Source organism: Chiloscyllium punctatum, chromosome 48 (assembly GCF_047496795.1).
Source record: "Chiloscyllium punctatum isolate Juve2018m chromosome 48, sChiPun1.3, whole genome shotgun sequence".
Taxonomy (NCBI): domain Eukaryota; kingdom Metazoa; phylum Chordata; class Chondrichthyes; order Orectolobiformes; family Hemiscylliidae; genus Chiloscyllium; species Chiloscyllium punctatum.
The window spans coordinates 39,464,011-39,488,177 of record NC_092786.1 but is presented as its reverse complement, the minus strand read 5'-3'; the positions used below and the strand labels follow the sequence as shown (position 1 = coordinate 39,488,177).

General features: G+C 40.7%; 1 protein-coding gene across 4 annotated transcripts in view; it reads right to left on the bottom strand.

The window, feature by feature from the left end:
* Positions 1–24,167, bottom strand: part of cgnl1 (cingulin-like 1) — a 157,778-nt gene that overhangs the window by 64,312 nt on the left and 69,299 nt on the right. For all 4 annotated transcript variants that reach the window (XM_072565011.1, XM_072565010.1, XM_072565013.1 and 1 more), the window contains 4 exons: positions 22,956–23,075; positions 22,725–22,873; positions 21,236–21,377; positions 11,994–12,206 (listed from right to left, as the gene is read on the bottom strand). In XM_072565011.1, coding sequence (XP_072421112.1) covers positions 11,994–12,206; positions 21,236–21,377; positions 22,725–22,873; positions 22,956–23,075 — 624 coding nt within the window. The remainder of the gene's footprint in view (positions 1–11,993; positions 12,207–21,235; positions 21,378–22,724; positions 22,874–22,955; positions 23,076–24,167) is intronic.

Below are 24,167 nucleotides of genomic sequence, written 5' to 3'. Positions count from 1 at the left end.
GGGGTTGTTCTGGGTTGGGTGCTCTTAGGACGGTCGGTGCAGACTGAGACTCAATTGGCCAAAGTGCCCGCTTCCGCACTGTAGGGTTCTATGATTCCAAAAACACGTAAGATTCTTTTGGGGGGAGGTTCTTCACAGAGTAGATAAGGAGAGAATATTCCCCATGAAGGATAATCTAAACCTGAGGAGTGCTGAGGTGGGGGAAGCACAGTTTCACAATGGGGGGAGGGGTTCCCCATTAAAGATGGAAACAAGGAATCTATTTCCACAGGGTGGCTTAATTTTTGGAATTCCCTACCCTGGCATGTTAATTGAATATATTCAATGCTGATTTAGACTAATTGCTGACCTGCAAGAGAACTGGGGGGGTGATGGAGGCAGGCAGGAAACGTTGCGGAGCTCATGCCATAATCAATCAGTTCAGTCGTGATCATCTAGAATAGTGGAGCAGGCTCAAGGAACCAAATGGTCTGCTCCTGCTGGCTCTTCATTTGAGAAGGCAAATCGTGCACTCCCCTTCCCCCCCTCCCACTGCCCTTCACATGGGACTGCTGCGTTCCTGTTGGCAAAGCAGGCTGCCAATTTCCATCTGCCTGATGTTTTTCTGACAACCGACAGAACCCATGCCAGGCAGCTGGGATTTGGCTGAGTACGTCGCTGGGCTTTAAAGATGGTGCTGATGCCAGGTATCCAGCAGGAGTCCGGACCTCTGCCTGTGATGACTGGGAGAAAATGGCAAGCAGGATGCCATGGGGGCACAGTGCAAGATAATCAGCTGGGTTTGAAACAACAGCATGAGAAAACTGGCTAGGACTCGCAGAGAGAAAATTTGCATGAAACTCACTGAAATAAGACTTAGCTGATATCTGATAAAATTCCAATAGAAGTTGAAGCAGTGCCCTCAGAAGCACCACCCATTTTTTTTTCCATCAGTCATTGTTGAGGAGGAAGCTCAGTTCAATCAGTTTCCCTATTACCTGCTGTGCAAAATTGCATGATAGGTCTGGAACAGGAATCACACTACAGTTTATAAACAACTCCACAAAGGCAAACCATTGTCAGCTTGTTTCTTCTCTGTTTAAGGATCCACCCCACATTAGGAATGGAGGTGGCTTTGGGCTAATACTAATAAAGTTCTATTTTAACTTGAAGAAATTCTGAAATGTACAACATGGAAATCATTCCGTGAACAACATCACAGCAAGAGTCGTCATTTAAAGAGACTTATGTAGGAAACCTTGGCTTAAAACTCAAAGCTGCTAAATCTTGGGATCTGCTCATCTTTGCAAACTACCCGTGAGGCTGCAAGTCATGCGAAAAGATATAATTAAGAGAAGGCATGATTAGGGAGAGGGACAGAGACACAGGAGGAAACCAGACAATCAATCACAAGATGGTGGTCCTGGAACAGTTGGATAATTAAGGGGAACCAATAAAAAAGGCTGATACATGTTAAGATAAGCAGCTGGTCAAACTAGTATATAAAAATAGCTGACTAGGAAAATATCACATGAAGTTAAGGTACAATTATGTGAATTGAACAAAGGTATTTTGTGTTGCCTTATGGGGTTTCTGAGAGTTGGATTCCTGTGTGTATATATGTAAGATACATATTACCTGAATTACTTATAGCTAATTTGCATTGAGCGGTCTTATCAAGTGGTGGCGTTTCTACCTCTGAGGCCTAGGTTCCAGCCCCACCTACTTCAGAGGTGTGTCATAACATCTCTGAACAGGCTGACAAGAGGATATCTGCAACTGACTTCAGTACCTCTAAATTAGTGAGAAAACCACTGTCTGAGGTTACTACTGCTGGTTTTTTTTAAAGATCATTAGCTGATTACCAAAAACAGCTGGAAACAAAAACTTACATAGGCAAATAGTTATTTGGCAAAGTATCACTGAATGGCCAGGGCCCATGGAAGGCTAACTTGGAAAACATCAGTGTTTTGTTGATGTAAGGAACAAACCAACCATTCAATTTGCAGCCACGTTTGAAATATTTAATGGAAAAAAATAAAGCAATGAATAAACTGGTATATTAAGTCTATGAAATCACTCATATCAAACTCAGACCTGTTTTATTTCACAAACTGCATCTTGGTAGCATTGGGTATTGCTCTCCAGCTTTTATCTTTATTATTTTAGATTAGATTGGATTCCCTAGAGCGTGGAAAGAGGCCCTTCAGCCCAAGTCCACACCAACCTTCCGTAAAGCAACCCACCCAGACCCATTCCCCTCCACTCACCCCTGACTAATGCACTTAACACTACGGGCAATTTAGTGTGGCCAATTCACCGGACCTGCACATCTTTGGACTGTGGGAGGAAACCGGAGCACCCGAAGAAAACCCACGCAGACACAGGGAGAACGTGCAAACTCCACACAGACAGTTGCCTGACGCTGGAATGGAACCCGGGTCCCTGGTGCTGTGAGGCAGCAGTACTAACCACTGAGTATTTTGTGTGCAGTTGATGTGCCTGCAAACTGGGTGCACTGTTATGGCACTACGATGATATTTCAGCCCTATACTATTTAGGCAGGATACACATAGCTTCATAATATTGGGTCACATCAACAGCATGCTGATGCAGCGTGTTGCTATCACTAGAGGTTCCGTAGAAAAACTGAACAATTTTCATTCACCCCTTCATGGGATGAGGGTGTCATGGGCAAGGCCAGCATTTGTTTCCCATCTCTAATTGCCCTGCAAGGGCATTTAAGAGGCCAGTTTACAACCACGTTGCTGTGGGTTTGGAGTCACTCATTAGCCAGGCTGGGTAAGGGTAGCAGATTTATTTCCCTAAGGACATTACCAAACTTACTGGCTATTACAACAAACCATGATAGTTTCATGATGATTGCGGAGACTGACTTTTAATTCCAGATTAATGAATTTTATTAATTAATTGTATGTTAAGATGTGAACCAGTGTCCCCCAAGTATTACCCCAAGAATCAGTCTGGGTATCTGGATTATTAGTCTGTGATATTACCACTATATCACACTGAATAGGCTCTGGGGCTGTTTTCCCTGGAGCATCGGAGGCTGAGGGGTGACCTTATGGAGGTTTATAAATTCATGAGGGGGATGGAGATGATAAGTAGAGAAGGCCTTTTCCCAGGGGTGGGAGAGTCCAGATCTAGAGGCCATAGGTTTAGGGTGAGAGGGGAAAAATATAAAAGGGACCTAAGGGGCAACTGTTTGATGCAGAGGACAGCATGTGTATGGAATGGGCTGCCAGAGGAAGTGGTGTAGGCGGGTACAATTACAGCATTTAAATGGCATCTGGATGGGTATGTGAATAGGAAGGGTTTAGAGGGATGTGGGCCAACTGCTGGCAAATGGGACTAGATTAGGTTAGGACATCTGGTAAGCATGGACGAGTTGGACCGAAGGGCCTGTTTCCGTGCTGTACATCTCTATGTCTTTATGGCTCTATTTAGTGCGACCTAGACATTTCTGCACTCAAGCTATCCAGCAGCCCTATTTATAAGCTGCTATCGGCTGTGCAAGACCCATTCAATGATGCTAATAACTGAAGAGCCACATAAAGTATATCAACTTTACATTTTTTTAAAGTAATGCGAGATTCTAAAAAAAACTGGAAGATTTGTATAAAAGTTTAATCACACACCTCTGAGGCCCTAACATCCTGAGATGTGGTTTGACCTTCCAACACAGATGTAGGAACACGACCACTGCACTGGGATTGTGTTGGCTGTTATTGTTTAACAGAAAGTAGAGATGGGGAGTGGGCAATTTGAACTAATCAGAGTCAGCTGTACATTTAAATTGAAATAGGCCTACTAATGTTGGCAAAAAAGCTGCTTCTCAAACATACCAACCAAAACCTTGACAAAATAATGAAGGCACACAGAAACCATTTCGTGAAATTCTGTACAGTGCCATGTCTTTAAGACAATTAAATGCTTATGTCTGAAATTCCATATTGTGTACAAAATGGAATAGTTGCAACACAGGAGTAATGGGACACAGGTTCAAACTCTTCACTGGCAAATTCCCAGTCTCAACTGGCAGTCTACAGGGAGACAGATATGACCATTGGCAGTTTTGTTTCCAAACAAATCAAACACTGGCCATAGGTCATGAAAAAAAAGATTTTGCTTTCTATTTTGAAGTTTTGGCAGGATTATGGAGTCATTTTTCCATTCTGGTCAAAACTATTTCCATTTGAAAGGTGCTGATTGAATATTTTATGAAATAATCCGCAGCATGTTCAGTTTTTAACTCTCAGAGGTTTCTAAGACTGGTGGTAGATAGCAATAAAGGAACGTCAGTAATTTGAAGTACAAAAGTATGCATTTGTAGACTTTGAATTTGAAGGTATCTAAGTAACTCATGGGAGAAATGTAATTTATTTTAAATTTAATGTGAGGCTGAGAAATTTAGTTTGAGATGTAACGTTAGCAGAGATTTCTCAAATTTCTTTCCTTTTCACAACAAAGGTGAAAGTGAAGCTACCATGAGACCAGGACTAAACAAATCCTTTACCACGCAAGCAACCAGACTGAGAAACCCATGTCAGACATACAACCAAATACACAATGGCTTCAAAACTAGAAATGTATTCTGCATGTACTTTTGCTGAAAATGTAATTGAATAATGAGGAGACAAATATACATAAATTATCTCAACCTTCAAATCAAATACAGTACAAGGAAAATCTCTACCATTCTCAGTGTAGGAACCCACCAAGTTAACAGCAAATGTAACTTTAGCAATTTGCCATTGATACAGCAAACAAATTTATAAACAAATATATCTTGAGTGGCCCATGGTAGCTACATAAAGGCAAGTGATGAATTAAATACAAACTTGAGAATTTCAACGTATTAGACACTGAATGTGCAATGTTCCTAGTTCGTCATGTTAATTAGAAATTCAGGTTTAGAATGCTTAATTGTAAAAACATGTTCTTCTGTCCAGTCAAGGTCATTACTTCTATTTATCATCAACAGCCATAGAGTAAATCATTAACAAAAGCAATCTTTGTTTGAACAGCTTGTTTTGCAGGTTCTTTCCCCTTCTGCAATTTAGAAATTCCACAGGGATCACTGGTATCCATCCTGGCTTTATGCATTCAGTAAAATGTGCACAAATACATGGGTGTAACCAACTTGAAAGCTGCTGGTTCTCATGCACAAGGAATCATAAGAAAACAATGAAAATTGTGAAACAATCAATGGCACTCAAAAGTCATCAAAGACATCAGCAGTATACAGATGTTTACACAGTTCGGGGTTTTTAAACAGTATACTGTTTATTAAATGCCAATTAGGGACAGCAAATTCAAAGCTGGATATGTTCTCCATTCCCAACTATTAATACCTGTTGGTATCAGAATTCAACTGTATAAACATTGACCTTTGTGAGAAAACCACTTGCGCCCATTGTTTCTTCAGACAACAAATAGCAAGCTTATACTGGATTAGTGGTGCTGGAAGAGCACAGCAGTTCAGGCAGCATCCAACGAGCAGCGAAATCGACGTTTCGGGCAAAAGCCCTTCATCAGGAATAAAGGCAGTGAGCCTGAAGCGTGGAGAGATAAGCTAGAGGAGGGTGGGGGTGGGGAGAGAGTAGCATAGAGTACAATGGGTGAGTGGGGGAGGAGATGAAGGTGATAGGTCAAGGAGGAGAGGGTGGAGTGGATAGGTGGAAAAGGAGATAGGCAGGTCGGACAAGTCCAGACAAGTCAAGGAGACAGTGTTGAGCTGGAAGTTTGAAACTAGGATGAGGTGGGGGAAGGGGAAATGAGGAAGCTGTTGAAGTCCACATTGATGCCCTGGGGTTGAAGTGTTCCGAGGCGGAAGATGAGGCGTTCTTCCTCTAGGTGTCTGGTAGTGAGGGAGCGGCAGTGAAGGAGGCCCAGGACCTCCATGTCCTCGGCAGAGTGGGAGGGGGAGTTGAAATGTTGGGCCACGGGGCGGTTTGGTTGATTGGTGCGGGTGTCTCGGAGATGTTCCCTAAAGCGCTCTGCTAGGAGGCGCTCAGTCTCCCCAATGTAGAGAAGACCACATCGGGAGCAACGGATACAATAAATGATATTAGTGGATGCGCAGGTATAACTTTAGCTGGGCAACTATTGTCATTGAAAAGCCATCTCTTCTCCACTTAAGTTTTGTCATATCTTACCTCTCCAGCACTCAGTCTGACCCTAAAGCCCCTTTCTAACACTACTCCCTTAATTTAAGATGAACATCTATGAGCTGGATTCCTGTGTTCATATAATGGTGAATCCAGTTATTTTATCCCAGCAATAATACTGCACCCAACTATGTTTCCAGTGTGAATGGAATCAGTGGCATAAATGAAGTCTGCCAGCTAATTGCTGTCGGGCATCCATAATTAATGAGCTCAAACACAAAGGTGTTTCTATCGTGGCCCATATTACCTGCCCGTGTAGTCATTATATCTGCTTACTGCTGCAAGTCACACCTATGTCAGTGGTTAATGCAGAGCAGTTTCATGTGTTAAGATAGTACAGACAGAGTGTATGTGGAATTCTAGGGCATTACATCACCTCCAGCTATTGAAGCAGAGGTAAGACAAAGTGCTTTTATCTTATCACTAAAGTTGCTTTTTTTTTGCAAAACATAATGCTATACCAATAACCAGTGTGTCCAAGTATGACTAAACACAGTCTGAGGAACAAAGGTTTTGCACTCTATAAATATACTTTTTACTCGTATGTGGAATCAGCAAATGTGGCAACACTTTGCAAGACCTAGAAAACTGAGAGTGTCTCTTTTGCTATCTGAACAATGAAGTGAGCTTCATCCAACAGTAAGCTGAGCCTCTGACTCAATATCAATCACCGATATTGTTTACTTCCACTTCCCTAAAATAATCCATGTCCAGCTCAGTTCATCTACTGCTGAAACCCAAAATACGAGTTAGTGTTTTTTAGGTTGTTTAAATTTTGAAGGAATGTCTGACCTAGTTTAGCAAAAAACCTTCACAATAAAATAGGCAAAACCCACATGCCACTATTTTAAAATCCAAACACTGCAATCCTTCTGGCTAGACCCCACTTGGAGTACTATGAGCAGATCTGGGCACTACACCTTAGGAAGGATATACTAGCCATGGAGGGAGTACAATGTAGGTTAACAGGAATGATACTTGGACTTCAGGAGTTATGAGGATAGATTTTGCAAACTAGACCTGTTTGCTCTAGAATTTAGAAGGTTAAGTGGTGATCTGATCGAAGTGTTCAAGAGATTAAAAGGAAAAGACACGGTAGATAAAGGCAAACTGTTTTCACTGATTGGAAATTCTAAAATTAGGAGCATAGTCTGAGAATGTAAATAATTTGAATGTGAGCATAAGAGGTACAGTTAGTAAGCTTGCTGATGACACCAAAATCGGAAGTGTAGTGGACAGCGAAGAAGGTTACTCAGATTTCAACGGGATCATGATCAGACTGAGAAGTGGCAGATGGAGTTTAATTTAGATAAATGCGAAGTGCTGCACTTTAGGAAACTAAGTCTTAACAGGACTTATACACTTAATGATAAGGTCCTAGGGAGTGTTGCTGAGTGAACCTGAGTGCAGATTCATAGCTCCTTGAAAATGGAGTCACAGGTAGATTCCTTTATTGGTCAGAATATAGAGTACAGAAGTTGGGAGGTCATGTTGCAATGGTACAGGACATTGGTTAGGCCACTGTTGGAATATTACGTGCAATTCTGGTCTCCATCCTATCGGAAAGATGTTGTGAAACTTGAAAGGGTTCAGAAAAGATTTATAAGGATGTTGCCAGGGTTGGAGGATTTGAACTATAGGGAGAGGCTGAACAGGCTGGGGCTGTTTTCCCTGGAGTGTCAGAGGCTGAGGGGTGACATTATAGAGGTTTATAAAATCATGAGGGGCATGGATAGGATAAATAGACAAAGCCTTTCCCCTGGGGTCGGGGAGTCCAGAACTAGAGGGCATAGATTTAGGGTGAGAGGGGAAAGATATAAAAGAGACCTAAAGGGGCAACTTTTTCACACGGGGGTGGTATGCGTATGGAATGAGCTGCCAGGGGAAGTGGCGGAGGCTAGTACAATTGCAAAATTTAAAAGGCATCTGGATGGGTATATGAATAGGAAGGGTTTGGAGGGATATGGGCTGGGTGTTGGCTTGTGGGACTAGATTGGGTTGGGATATCTGGTCGGCATGGACAAGTTGGATCGAAGGATCCGTGCTGTATATCTCTATGAATCTAATTAGAGCTAAACTGATCAGGAGAGATATTAGGAAGCACCTCTGCACATAAGGGTGGTTGTGGTTTGGAATTCTCTTCCACAAACCACAGTGGATGCTAGGTCAATTGTTAATTTTAAGTCTGAGATAGATAAATTTTAATTAAACAAAGGTATTAGAGAGATATTGGCCAAATACAGTATATAGGGTTAGGACACAGATCACCCATGATCTTGGTGAATGGCCGAACAGGTTCAAGGGGCTGAATGGCCTATCCAGTCCAATGTTCTGACACATTAACCATTCTTTAAATTATTATTATTAAATGTTGTCTTAATTAAGTTGCATTATTTAGGGAAATACATTGCAATATATTCTCACTAAGTATATAAAATCCAATTTACACTGCCTTGCACAAAGCCTTCCTGGATGAATTGAGTTCACTAGCCCATGTGGAAAATGTACCAATTGCGATACTCACAGGTTGTTTTAATTAAAGGCATTTTATTGAGGAGTTTATTTTAATCACTTTCCATTATTTCTTGGACGTGAACTCGGACCTCTACATTCAGAAATTGTACAGTAGATTTTTAAGATTTAAACAGGCAGCAGCTGGATAGAGCTGTTTTTTCTCCAGCCTTATCCCCCTCCTATTTATCTCTCAGCCCGCTTGGCACCCCCCCCACCACCCCCGAAACATAACTGACTATTTAGTTTGCAAAGTCCAAACTGTACCAAATCAGTGTATGCATGCAAACACAATTGCAACATTGAAGAGTCAATAAGTAAAGTCCACATTTGGAAGTCTTGAAGCCAAACTGTTTGTGCCAATGCAGTTAATTTAGAGAGCTTCCATAAACAGTTTCCCTTTCATGAAAAAAGAACAATCTTTGCAAACATACAACATGGGAAATTTTTCAAAATTCAAGTCATAGTTTGATTTAATTGATTGCAAATCATTGGCCTGTAAGTAGAGCTGCAGCAAATCACTGCCGCAGTCATTATACAATAAACAAGACTGATGTGGATAAAAATATAGTATTGTTCCATACTTGTTACAGCACACCGACTTGTGTTAGCATCTTTACTGTCTACCCCAAAATTTACAAATTTTAACAAAAGAAACTGGTGATAATCTGTTTCTCCATCATGACAGCTGATCAAAAATAAACATTTTGTTATGTAAAGCTTTGCATATTTATATTGCATTAAATATGTTGCATTTTACTTTTATATCAACGGGCTACAAATGGTAATTTCATGATTTCTGTGATTTAATTAATAAGAGGGGCAAATAATCTGGTTATAGTATTAGCACACACTATTAAAAATAGCAAAATTGTAGCTTTCAATTAAAAAGGACAAAAATGTCAGAAATGCATCAAAAAAATTAGTGGTAGTGCTAAATTAATGTAAATGACACATTTACAGATTTTGTTCCATTACGGGAAGCCATTTTTCCAGTAACATAATATTACCAAGGGCATGTGGCTGAACGTGGTACAATAACCAGTGATATTAAAAAAAACTCAACCATCTAAACAATCAAAGATTGGGAATGCTGGTAGCAGCTACCTTTCCCAAAAAGAGCAGAATCTGGCCAAACACTCCCAGAAGTTTGATTAAATATAACCTGCTCCATGATAATATTGTAGTTGCATTTATCAAAAAATTATACTATGCACACTATCGATACTAAAAAATCCACTTTAAACATCATAGGTTCTGTGTAATCACAGATCTTTATCATAAATGCACATAGATTGCGCGTAAAATCATAATATGCACTTCTGCGTTTAACTTCTGCTTACAAGCGAGCGAGTTCTAGACCCAACTGCTTTCAAAAATATGTTCTACAGACAAATGAATACAATAGAGGACTACAGGATGAGGATTCATAAAGGTAAATGCATTTTATTCCCTATATATTTTGGCTCAGAACTGTGGCATAATATTTGCACTAATATCGGTGTCATACACAAGCACAGAATTTGTTCATCAACTCTAGTTGAAAAGATGATTGCTGTTTCCAACGTATTGATTGTTACATGACCAAGTCAATTATTAGGGCACCACAGAAGGCAAATTTATGAGAGTAAGACACGATTGGAACCAGAGGGACGAGCATTTCCCAGCGCTCAGTACATTCATGAACATCCAGCTTTGTTTTGACAACACAACAACGTTAAATGGATACATTTGCCTGCTGCTAGTCCACAATTACCAGATGTATTAAATTGAATTTCAAGAATTGTCACGTGGGGATCTGAACGCCCCCCACCCCCAGGATACTCGTTCAATATCATAAACATTGCATCACTATAACCCAATGTAGAACAGAGTTAAATCATACCTAGTCATTGCTTTGATTCTGCAGCATGCAGCACAATCACAGATTACAGCACAGGAGGAGGATATTCAGCCAGTCATATCTGTACTGGCTCGTTGAAATAGTAATTCACCCTTTGCCACTCTCCTGCCTTTTTCTTACAGGTCTGTAAATCTTTCCCATTCAGGTAATGATCAAATTCCCCTTTGAAAACCTCAACTGATCCCACCTCCACCACACTCTCAGACAATGCACTTGCTACTTCAAATTGTTTTGCTCTTGTCGTCATTGACGCTTTTGCCAATTTTCTCAAATCTGTGTTCTCTGGTCTCAATTCTTCCAGTAACAGGAATAACATTTCCCCATCTATTCTGTCCAGACCCCTCGGAAGTTTGAATACTGCTATCAAGTCTCCTCCCAAATCGGTCTTCTCCAAGAAGAACAGTTCCACTTTCCTAATATTTCCCTGTGACAGATATACAGCAATGCAATCATTCTGAAACTGTAACACTAATGTAAATTACGTTCAAATGGCAGCTCAGGAATTAGTTTTAACTTCTAATTTACTCTACTGTGGATTAAAGAAAAAAATCTTTGGTTTTTGAAATAATTTAAGTAATTAACCTTGAACCTTAATTGTGTAAACACAGATCTCTAAAATGCCAGTGAGGGCAAAGAATACTCTATTTATAGCCTAACCCTTCAACAACACTGACCTACTTATAGGGGTCTTTTCAGGCCAATTGTCGCACATAACAAGCATATCTTTCATCTTGTCACTTACAATTACATTTCCTTCCAGAAAGTGAAATGCTGCAGAGAATAGCTCATTAAGAGAATAGCTCACCAAGAGAATGGTCTATTTGCACAATTAATCGGATTCAATGAAGATTCCACTGCACTCATTTCAGAAATTTGGCATATGTATCAAACCTTATATAATATGAATGAAGCAAAATTAAAGAGTTAACAGTGCCAATGTTGACAGAGATGCTCATCATGTGATATCATCTGCACCAATATCCGCGTAGCATCTCAAATACACAAGCAGATGTTTGCAAACAAGTAGCCAGGGGAAACTGCGCCACAATCTTTTAATTCCACAACATGGCAAGTTTCATGTTGGAACAAAACCAACATTATTTCTGCCAATTACTTGTTAAAGGAACATACCTGCACCTAATTAAAATATTAAGTACAAACTATGACAAGAAATTCATGGCTCCTAAGCTAAAATTTGTGTTTACAGAATGTAGTGAGTTTCTTTTACAATGTAATGTCAGACAGAATTTGGAGCTTCCTTGCACCATATATGGATTTTTACTCAGATAGTACATTACACAAATGGGAAGCAAATTGAAAGGAAATGTACTGCAAATCCCTCCATTAGCTGCACTACTGCATACAAAGCACCACCAAGAGGTACTTTTGTAAGCCAATCGCTAACTCACCTGGACGAGATCATCAATGCTGTTTCTAAGTTTCTGTTTCTCCTTTTCATGTAACTCTTTAAGATCTTCAGTTTCCCGATCATGGTTTGACACCTCCTCCTTCAGGACACCTCGAAGTGCTGTCAGCTCTCTTTCTCTTCGCCTCAACAACTCCTGCTGATCTTCTTTAGCTAACAGCACCTCTTCCAGCTGCTGCTTTATCTGCATCATCTCCTAGAGCCAGAAACAGCATTCAAACAAATTCTCAGGAACAGCCCAGATATAAACACCCTTGACATAAAACAATTTTATGATTAGTTAAGTCATTTAAAATAGGAGTATACAGACTGCAGAAATTAACTCATTAACCTTTTAATCTGCATCTGCAACAATATCAACTCTTTCTCCTGCCCTGAAGGGGTTGACCCCTGCTGAGTTTCAGTTTGACAGGCACTGAATTTTTTCTACTTCCCAATCCAGATCACTGGTTACTGGAAGAGTAACCTACCCAGACCCATTCCCCTACCACATTATCCTATATTTGCACTTGACTAATGCACCTAACCTACACATCTCTGAAGACTATGGGTAATTTAGCATGGCCAATTCACCTAACCTGTACATCTCTGGATTGTGGGAGGAAACCAGTGCACCCAGAGGAAACCCATGCAGACACGGGGAGCATGTGCAAACTCCACACAGACAGTCGCCTGAGGCTGGAATTGAACCTGGGCCCCTGGCACTGTGAGGCAGCAGAGCTACCCACTGAGCCACCGTGCCGCCCCCGTACAATGATTTCTTCAGACTTGAAATATGTACAATATTATCCTGGATTCTGATAGTTTTTAATGTTTCCTTCACTGGCATTTATTTATCCTGGACCTGAAATGCAATGCTTAAGGATAGCCTATAGCATAATAAATTGTATTATGATCTGTGAAAGTATCGGTTGAAGAGCCTGACCTCCACAATGTTTATTCTGGCAGGAAATGGAGAGTAGTCATGTTTCTTATGTCCCTCTTCAATATTCCTTACTAAACTGTAGACACGTTCACTTTCAGTTGAAACCACTACTTGGCAATTCGGAGTTGGATCCTTGCCCAGCTTTCCCTCCTTAACTCAGATACACCGAGGCTAACTGTGTCTCAACAATCAAAATGGTTGAGGTTATGTGAGACAGTGCAAACTCAGACTGAAACTTTGAACCTTTTGTTTCAGCTGTTCACTGGACAAACTCATTGTGACTTTGGACAGCTCAGTGGTTTTCAGTTAGCTTAGATTAACTTTTGAGTAGAATCGTCTGAAGGAGCAGCAAAGTAGAGTTTGTGTAAATACTATCCTGTTCCTGAATTGCATTTCAATTAAGATATGGAGTGTAACTGTGTAATATTGTTATTTTAGCAAAATTAATTGTAATTAGATAAATCCATACTATTAGAGCATAGATTTATCACTCTGCTAGTCATTAAAGGTCAAATCTAATAGACAACAGCTGCTATTTGGAGAACAAAAATAATTAAACTGCAGAAAGACGTCATTTTTTAAGTAATATAGGTATATAATTAAATCATACAGATCTGAATTACATGTATTTCACTTATGGTCCATGTTGCATTAGTCATTCTTCTTAGAGATTATAACGTGAATCCTGTTATTTCAATACATGAGGAGGTTTTGTGAGGCAGTGGATAATGTGGCTGACTCTTGAGTCAAAAGCTACGGGTTTAGGTCCCTCTCCAGGATTTGAGGGCCAAAGAAAAGTTGTTCATAGTGTGGTCAAGCAGGTGGAGCATCAACTTATAACTTGTTACAATGTAGACCAATGGCAGAAAGTAAGTGCAGGAGAAAATCCTGCCCAGAAGTGCGACGGGAAGGAACTGGAGCCTTTCCCATGACTATCCCTTGCTCCATGTAGAGGCGCATGCTACCATAGTAACTCTGACTCTTTGGGGAGGGGTGTCAGTTGGTTCTGTTGATTGGACATCTGGTGTTGGTCAGATTAGAGCCACCTGCAAGGGGTTCAATACCTATTCTGTATGACGTCGATCACAGGTTTGTCTCCCTAACCATGGTACTGTGGGTCAGACTGCTTTTGTGGGAAGAAATAATAGATCAAGATTGGTGTTTTATTTCTGATGAATTATTACCCCATAATCCCTGTTGCTGGTACAATATTACAGTTTCAAAACACCAGATAGTGGCCAGCATTTCAAGCCTCGTAGCCATTGTCTGAATTCAGAGAGTAAATATTATCAGACACTCAACTACCTGGGTATTATAGCCAACAACAACCTTTACTTGATACCCAGCACACAAACTTCCAACATTTAATTAAAACAGGATAGTGAATCCATGACAGCCAGCACCAATTCCTATTCTGGCTGAGACCAGTAAATACAGTACAAAGTTGGAACTGAATCTGGGGCTCTTTATCAGTGCATGCAATCCTATTTTTAAAAGAAAAGGCTAAGAATTCATACAGTATTAATTGCTGGAATATATTCAATATCTTACGGGGATGGAGGGATTTAATGACAGGAAGAAAATTATCTCCAGTCTCATTTGAGCTCAGAATAAATGAAGCTTACTTATTATTTCCCATAACCCTCGGTTCTACGAACACAGTCGATGTTCAATAAGCTGCTTGTATCAGGTTCACATCATTAAGGAATCAAGTGCAATATATTTTTTATTTCTTTCTCGGCCACAGCCATAAAGCGGAAGCTGACCTGAGTTGCCCCATCATTCCAGCTAACAATATTTTATATTGTAAGAAATGGAAGATATTAGATCGGAGTAAATTTGAGGCAAAATAAATATTGAAATAAATCTCAAATCTGACTTAACAATATCAAGAAGGAAGCTGAAAATAATTATTCATGTTGTGCATATTTTAAAATTTTAAAAATTATTTACCAATGAAAGCAATGAATAATAAGTTGCATTATACTGAATCATTACAAAAAGTAAAAAAATGAACATTTTTATTCCAGCCCACACCAATCTAATACATGATTTGGAGAAGCCGGTGTTGGACTGGGGTGTACAAAGTTAAAAATTACACAACACCAGGTTATAGTCCAAAAGTTTATTTTGGAAGGACTAGCTTTCGGAGCACTGTTCCTTGTTCAGGTGGTTGTGGAGTATAAGATCATAAGGCACAGAGTTTACAGGAAAAGTTTACAGTGTGATGTAACTGAAATTATATATTGAAAAAGGCCTGGATTGTTTGTTAAGACTCTCATATTTTAGAAAGATAATATTGATTTCAGTTCTTTTATCCGTAAATCGCAGAACTTTTTTAAAGTTAAACTCTCAAATGAACTTTAACAATTGGTGTCATGTTGGCTCAGATAATACATGGACAGTGTGAGACTGTCTGTGCCACAATAGTCAGACTGATTCTAATCTAAAAAACGAATTTACAGAATCTTAAATGGATTCATGCAGTCTTTGAGCAAAATAAAACGTAATTCTGCAAGTACAAATTCACTCCACAAACTTGTGTGTGTGTGTGTGTGTGTGTGTGTGTGTGTGTGTGTGTGTGTGTGTGTGTGTGTGGGGGGGGGGGGGGGGGGGGATTTGAGTTACAAGTGTCTGTGAGAGCATGTGTATGTATGCGAGTTAGTGTAAAGGGCTATAAGTCTGTGAGGGGGTGCTTGTCTGCATGTGAGTGTGGGAGTATACGTGTAACCGTATGAGAGAGCTTGTGTATGAGAGTGTCTGCAGAGGAATATATAGGAATAAGACCATAAGACATAGGATTGGAAGTAAGGCCATTCAGCCCTTCGAGTCCACTCTGCCAATCAATCATGGCTGATGGGCATTTCAACTCCACTTACCCGCATTCTCCCCGTAGCCCTTAATTCCTCGAGACAACAAGAATCTATCAATCTCTGCCTTGAAGACATTTAGCGTCCTGGCCTCCACTGCATTCTGCGGCAATGAATTCCACAGGCCCACCACTCTCTGGCTGAAGAAATGTCTCCGCATTTCTGTTCTGAATTTACCCCCTCCAATTCTAAGGCTGTGTCCACAGGTCCTAGTCTCCTCACCTAATGGAAACAATTTCCTAGCGTCCACCCTTTCCAAGCCATGTATTATCTTGTACGTCTCTATTAAGTCTCCCCTTAATCTTCTAAACTCCAATGAATACAATCCCAGGATCCTCAGCCGTTCCTCATATGTTAGACCAACCATTCCAGGGATCATCCATGTGAATCTCCGCTGGACACCTTCCAGTGCCAGTATCTCCTTCCTGAGGTGTGGGGACAAAAACTGGACACAGTACTCCAAATGGAGCCTAACCAGAGCTTTATAAAGTCTCAGTAGCACATCGCTGCTTTTATATTCCAAGCCTCTTGAGATAATTGACAACATTGCATTCGCGTTCTTAATCATGACCTGCATGTTGACCTTTAGAGAATCCTCGACTAGCACTCCCAGATCCCTTTGTACTTTGGCTTTACCAATTTTCTCACCGTTTAGAAAGTAGTCTGTGCTTTTATTCTTTTTGCCAAAGTGCAAGACCTCGCATTTGTTCACGTTGAATTCCATCAGCCATTTCCTGGACCACTCTCCCAAACTGTCTAGATCCTTCTGTAGCCTCCCCACTTCCTCAGTACTACCTGTCTGTCCACCTAACTTCGTATCATCTGCAAACTTCGCTAGAATGCCCCCAGCCCCTTCATCCAGATCATTAATATATAATGTGAACAGCTGCGGCCCCAACACTGAATCCTGCGGGACACCGCTCGTCACCGGCTGCCATTCTGAAAAAGAACCTTTTATTCCAACTCTCTGCCTTCTGTCAGACAGCCATTCCTCAATCCATCCCAGTAGCTCACCTCAAACACCATGGGCCCTCACCTTGCCCAGCAGCCTCCCGTGTGGCACCTTACCAAAGGCCTTTTGGAAGTCTAGATAGACCACATCCACTGGGTTTCCCTGGTCTAACCTCTTCAAAGAATACCAACAGATTTGTCAGGCATGACCTCCCCTTACTAAATCCATGTTGACTTGTTCTAATCCGACCCTGCTCTTCTAAGAATTTAGAAACCTCATCCTTAATGATGGATTCTAGAATTTTACCAACAACCGAGGTTAGGCTAATTGGCCTATAATTTTCCATCTTTTGTCTTGATCCTTTCTTGAACAAGGGGGTTACAACAGCGATCTTCCAATCATCCGAGACTTTCCCTGATTCCAGGGACTCTTGAAAGATCTCAACCAATGCCTCCACTATTTCCTCAGCCACCTCTCTCAGAACTCTAGGATGTATCCCATCAGGGCCAGGAGATTTATCAATTTTAAGACTTTTTAGCTTTTCTAGCACTCTCTCTTTTGTAATGGCAACCATACTCAACTCAGCCCCCTGACTCCCGTTAATTGTTGGGATATTACTCATGTCTTCCACTGTGAAAACTGACGCAAAGTACTTGTTAAGTTCTCCTGCTATTTCCTTATCTCCCATCACTAGGCTTCCAGCATCAGTTTGAAGTGGCCCAATGTCTACTTTTGCCTGTCGTTTGTTTCTTATGTATTGAAATAAACTTTTACTATCATTTCTAATATTACTGGCTAGCCTACCTTCATATTTGATCCTTCCTTTCTTATTACTCTCTTTGTTATCCTCTGTTTGTTTTTGTAGCCTTCCCAATCTTCTGATTTCCCACTGCTCTTGGCCACTTTATAGGATCTCTCTTTTTCTTTAATACATTTCCTGACTTCCTTTGTCAGCCATGGCTGTCTAATCCCTCCCTGGATAATCTTTCTTTTTTTGGGGATGAACCTCTGTACAGTGCCCTTAATTATACCACAAACTCCTGCCATTTTTGCTCTACTGTCTTCCCCGCTAGCCTCTGCTTCCAGTCTATTCCAGTCTAGTTCCTCTCTCATGCCCTCATAATTACCTTTATTTAACTGTAATACCATTACATCCGATTTTGCCTTCTCTCTTTCAAACTCTAGACTGAACTCTACCATATTTTGATCGCTGGTTCCTAAGGGTTCTCTTACTTTAAGATCTTTTATAAAGTCTGGTTCATTGCAAAGCACTAGGTCCAGAATAGCCTGCTCCCTTGTGGGCTCCATGACAAGCTGTTCCAAAAAGCTATCCTGTAAGCATTCCATGAATTCCCTTTCTTTGGATCCACTGGCAACATTATTTACCCAGTCCACCTGCATATTGAAGTCTCCCATGATCACCATGACCTTGCCTTTCTGACATGCCTTCTCTATTTCCCGGTATATGTTGCGTCCCTGGTCCTGACCACTGTTAGGAGGTCTGTACTCAACTCCAATTATGGTTTTTTTGCCTTTGTGGTTCCTCAATTCCACTCACACAGACTCCACATCATCTGACACTATGTCATTCAGTGCCATAGATTTAATTTTGTTCTTAACTAACAAGGCAACCCCACCCCCTCTGCCCATCTCCCTGTCTTTTCAATAAGTTGAAAATCCTTGGAGGTTTAACTGCCAGTCCTGACCCCCCTGTAACCAAGTCTCTGCGATGTCTACCAATCATAATCATTCACTATGATCTGTGCCATTAGTTCATCTGCTTTGTTATGAATGCTACGAGCATTCAGGTAAAGTGCCTTAATGCTAACTTTCTTATCATTAGAGATATTGGAAGTCATATGATGTCCTAAGTTATCCTTGCTTTTTTCTGCATTCCCAGTCTGCCTCAATTTTAAGTCCGCCTGGACACATGCTATCCTGCTGCTTATCTTTCCATTTAACGCCATACTCCCTGTCGCTTTCCCTGTGTGTGTGTGTGTGTGTGTGTGTGTGTGTGTGTGTGTGTGTGTGTCCTGGTGTCTGTGTGTAGTGCAGTGGGGTCAGCTGTAGTGAGACAGGAACCCAAGGTCCCAGTTGACGCCATCCCCATGGGTACCAAACTTGGCTATCAGCCCCAGCGTGGCCACTTTGCGTTGTTGCCTCTCCCGAATTCCGCCTTGGAGGACAGTCACCCAAAAGATCCATGGTCGAATGTCCTGGACCGCTGAAGTGTTCTCCGACTGGGAGGGAACACTCCTGTCTGTTGATTGTTGTGCAGTGTCCATTCAACCGTTGCTGTAGCCTCTGCTCGGTCTCGCCAATGTGTCATGCCTCAGGGCATCCTTGCCTACAGCGTATGAGATAGACATTGTTGGCTGAGTCACACGAGTACCTGCATGGTGGGTGGTGTCCCCACGTGTAATGGTGGTATCCATGTTAACATTCTGACATGTCTTGCAGCGCCTACCGTGACAAGGTTGTGTAGTGCTGTCCTAAAAACCAAGCAGTTTGCTTATGAACAATGATCTGGTGATGGTTGTTTGGTGGTTGTTTAAAGGCGAGAAGTGGAGGCGTGGGGAAGGTCTTGGCAAGGTGCTCGTCCTCATTGATAATGTGTTGCAGGCCACGAAGAACATGGCATAATTTTTCGGCTCCTGGGAAGTACTGGACAACGAAGGGTACCCTGTCGGTTGCAGCTCACGTCTGTCTCCTGAGGAGGTCATTACGGTTTCTCACTGTGGCAGATTAGAACTGGTGGGTGATGAGTTGAGCATTGTACCCCATTCTTGTGAGGACATCCTTGAGTACTTCCAGGTGCCTGTTGCGTACCTCCTCATCTGAACAGATCCGGTGTACATGTACGGCTTCACCATAGGGAATGGCTGTTTTAATGTGTTTCGGGTGGAAGCTGGAGAAGTGTAGCATCATGGGGTTATCTATGGATTTGCAGTAGAGTGAGGTGCTCTGGTGCCCATTCTTGATAGAGATGCATGTGTCCAAGAATGCCGATGAGTTTGATGGTGGAATGAAACTTGTTGATGTCACTGTGTAGTTTTTTTCAGTGACTCCTCGCTATGGGTCCAGAGGAAGAAAACGTCGTCAATGTACCTGGTGTAGAGTGTTGGTTGGAGTCCTGCATAGAACAGAAGTCTTGTTTGAACCTATGCATGAAAATGTTGGCATTCCGGGCTATAAAAATTGCTCCCCTTGACTGTTCTGTGTGTGTGGATGAAGAATTGGTTCTCAAAGGTGAAAATGTGGTCGAGGATAAAATGGATGAGTTGTTGTATGGTACTTGGAGATTGACAATTGTTGGTGTTGAGTACTGAGGCTGTTGCCGTAATGCTGTCATTGTGGGGGATGCTGGTGTAGAGTGCTGAAATGTCCATCGTGATGAGGAGTGGTCTCGGTTCGACTGATCTGTGGTTTGCTGAGTTTCTGTAAGAAACCTGTAGTGTCATGACAGAAGCTGGGGTTCCCCTGTACAACGGGTTTCAAGATGCCTTCAACATAGCCAGACAGGTCTCATACACGGTCCCATTGTCTGATACAATCTAATACAGGAGCATATAACTTTGTATACAGTTTGAGCTGTTTCAATGTAGAACTGTGTCCAGAACTTTGAAACATTCCTCCCTTAAACTATAAAATTCCATCTTTAACTTGATCCAATAATTGCCTTCTGAGCACAACATCCAACTCTCAGAGTTACTGCCCATCATTGCTAGCTACCTATATTGTCTAAGGCAGCTCACCTGTTGAATCCTGCCACTGAATCAATATATTATGCCCTGAAAGCTGAGGAGCTCTAGATCAATCAGCCATCCAGGATTATTTGCACAATTTAAATATCCTGGTAAAGCAAACACAAGAGTTTGCAGCATACTTTAGACATGGTTCCTTCCATGTTAATGGAAGGATAAAAAGATACCACTTAAAATGACAATCTAAACCACAAACAATTTGGATCTAAGCGAAGTATAGCACAGTATACTTTAAAGGTCAAGGATAATTCAGGGATTCATCTTGTTCAGTTTTCCCTTTTTTCCAGAAGAAAATGACAGTCAAACATGAAATATTTCCTTATTCATTGGAAAGGAGCGATTACCAAATGAGGGACTGGGAAAACGTTAAGTCTGAGTGTACTCTTGCAGCTACTTGATCCTGTTAAATCATTCTTGCAGCATGGAAATTTACAAATCTCAGTTTGTAACATGGTTTCATAATTTAGGAGAAATTGAATTCGTGAAATGATCTAAAAGAGAAGTTGCTTTAGCAAGAAGGTGAAATGATTTAACGTGACAATATTTTTTTTTCAATGAAAGGGTAGGACCCTTGGAGGGAGGGTTACGAAAAACATCTGGCCTTCCATTTCCCTTTAGAGTCACAGCATTTCATAAAATGGAAAGGGAGTTTGCTATGCAATTGTTGGCAGCAATGGAGAAAGAAGACTGACCACTGCATTTGAATCTACCCACCATTATCAAAGTCTCTTTCTCTTCTTCATTGTCGGCACTGTTTTTTGCATGATCCAGCTCATCGTGCATTTCCGAGAGCTGATCCTGCAAATCCCGGACTTCACTTTGATACTGCTCTTTTTCCATCTTCACTTGTACTAACCTGACAGAAAGCAAAAGCAATCATCATTTTATCCCACGACCATCTTCCCACTTTGCAACAATCTGTTAAGTATTACATGCATTTAGGAAATTATAGGGACAATTAAGATATGCTCTGCAATTCATAATTTTAAAATGTTGCTGTTACCAGTAATTCAATGTCACTGACCCCAATAGCACAGCACTAACAATACAAGGATCAAAAAATGAAAAACAAAAGAAACATTGAATATTTGGAAATATTTGCATGATGTATGTAATTCAACTAGAGAATTAAGATTCTGTACCACTCAAGTCAACTTGTGGTTTGTAATTAACTTCCATTCAGTTGGCAAGCTCCATACCTGAAATTATATTACAGGTTTCCAAAAGAAAATGCATTGGAATGAACATTATTTCTGTATTATATTCACTTGTATGATATGCAATGGTGACTTTTCAGCATTCTGTCCATGTTCTTTCTTCGTGTAAGAAACAACAGTCTGTGCAGGCAAATTATTCAATACGTTCATGGTGAATATTAAAGCTAAGTCTTCATGGTGCCTGTACAGTCAGGGTGAAGCACTTGTAAAACCTGGCAGGCTGGTTAAATGTGGCCTAACACAGCAGCATCACTCATGCCTCAACTATTTGCAGCCACAACCAAAGAAACATCTTCAAATTTTTCATTTATTAACTGAAATATTGCTAGGGCACTAAAGAAAAACTTTCTTTCCGCAGATGCTGCCAGACCTGCTGAGTTTCTCCAGCAATTTCTGTTTTATTTCAGATTTCCATCATCCGAACTTCTTTGTTTTATTAAGTAGAATGGAGTAGATGCTGAGGGGTACAACTCAGAGAAAGTAAACAGAGCTAAGTTGCACTTTAACTGGATAAAGGAAGCTGGAAGTGGAATGTGTTAAAAAAAATCTGAAATAATTGATAAGACAACTTTTTTATGACCCAAAAAAACAAAGAACTGAGGTTGGTGACAAGTTCAGAAAATTGTGTATTAAATGCATTTAGAACTCAACTTTTTACATAAGAATCAACAAATCTACAATCACGTTGACACTTAACTAAACTTATTACCTCATTGATCATTCACATGTCAATCTCCCACTGCCATCCTTCCAAGGCAGGCCCTGTAAAGCCACCCTCCTTCTATCACTCTTTTCTGACATCAACCTCATCCCATGCCGTTACAATGAAAGAAAATATGCTAATTGGAAAGTACAAATACTTTATTTCACTTTGAAATTTTAGAGGCTATGCTATGACCTTTACAATGGTTATAAGAAAATATAATCATTCTATGAGAAAATATTTCTGGTTTCAAAAACATTCAAAATCAAACCAGCTGACTTACTCCTCAAGTTGGTTTCGAAGCTCTTTATCGGATTTCGCAAGCTGCTCCCTTAAGCTATTGTTTTCCTCTAAAATGTCTGCCATTTCTTGTTGCAGATTTTTCATATCAGTTTTGGTCCTACTTTTTTGTTCTGTGGCACTCTGCTCTTTCTGAAATACAAATACCAGCTGTCAGTCAGCATCTGTGACACCACAAGTAACGCAACAAACATCCCCAAGTTATTGACATTACCAGAGTTTGTTCATCCAGTTTTTTTTCAAGCTGATTTACTTTCTTTTCCATTTCGTCCGTCTTCTTTTCAAGTTCATTCTTCTGCTCCAGCAGTGCTTTATATTCAGAAGTACTGTCATTCTGAAAGTCAACCATTGATAAAAATAATTGCTTTTGTTCTGTTTTAAAGTTTGACAATTCTTCTAACCACATTTTCATTGGAATGTCAAGTCAACCGAGTAGCGAAGACACAAAAAAAAGTCAACAAACACGAAAATACTCGGAAAACTTTTTAACAATCCACAAGAGGAGGCAGTGGAATACTGATGATACTATTGGATTAATAATTCAGACCTCCAAGCTAATGTTCTGGGATCATGAGTTTGAAAACCACCATGGCAAATGGCAAAAGTTGAATTCAATTTCAAAGTTCTAGAATTAAAAACTAAACTAAAAGGTCTAATGGCGATCACAAATCCGGTATTGATTTGTTATGAAAGTCCATTTGGTTTCAGGGAAGAGAATAGGCCACCCCTACTTAGTCTGGTCTACATATGGCTCCAGATCACAGAACAATGTGGTTGACCCTTACTTGTCCTCTGAATGGCCTCTGAAGCCACTAAGTTTAAAAGCAATTGGCAATGGTCAAGAATTGTTGACTGTGCCTGTGATAACCAAACAAGAATAAAAAGAATCCAAGAGCATACTTTTTATCAATTAGAGATTTAGGCATCTAGGTACATATAAAGCCTCTTGTGTATATGTGCTGCATTCTAGAAATTTCTACAATGTTCAGGCTTTCTACAGCAAGACTGTGAGATGTATTTTTGGCAGAATGAAGAAATGTGGCAGAGACAGAGATAATGGTCTATTATAACCTGTAATGTAATATCCCAAGGGCAAAAGCATACCTCTTCTGTAGCTCTGCCTCTTTGGCAAGCCCCTCACATACAGACCTTGATTGATTAGTTTATGATGAATAAATCTGATATGCAATTGCATGCAAACATCCGGAATGTAAAAGGGTTTGGCAAGCTGCCTTCCACAACTCTTACCATCAGGCTGGAAACAAAGGTACATTGTCTGATTGATAAGGAAACAGAGACTTCTGGACAGCTGCTGGTGGAAGGTATTATCTGGAAACTAAGTATTAGCCACAAACTCTGAACTTTCCTTTGCTAGACCTCGCTGCCTCTGTACCTCACTTTCCATCTTTAAGAAATTCCTTAAAGC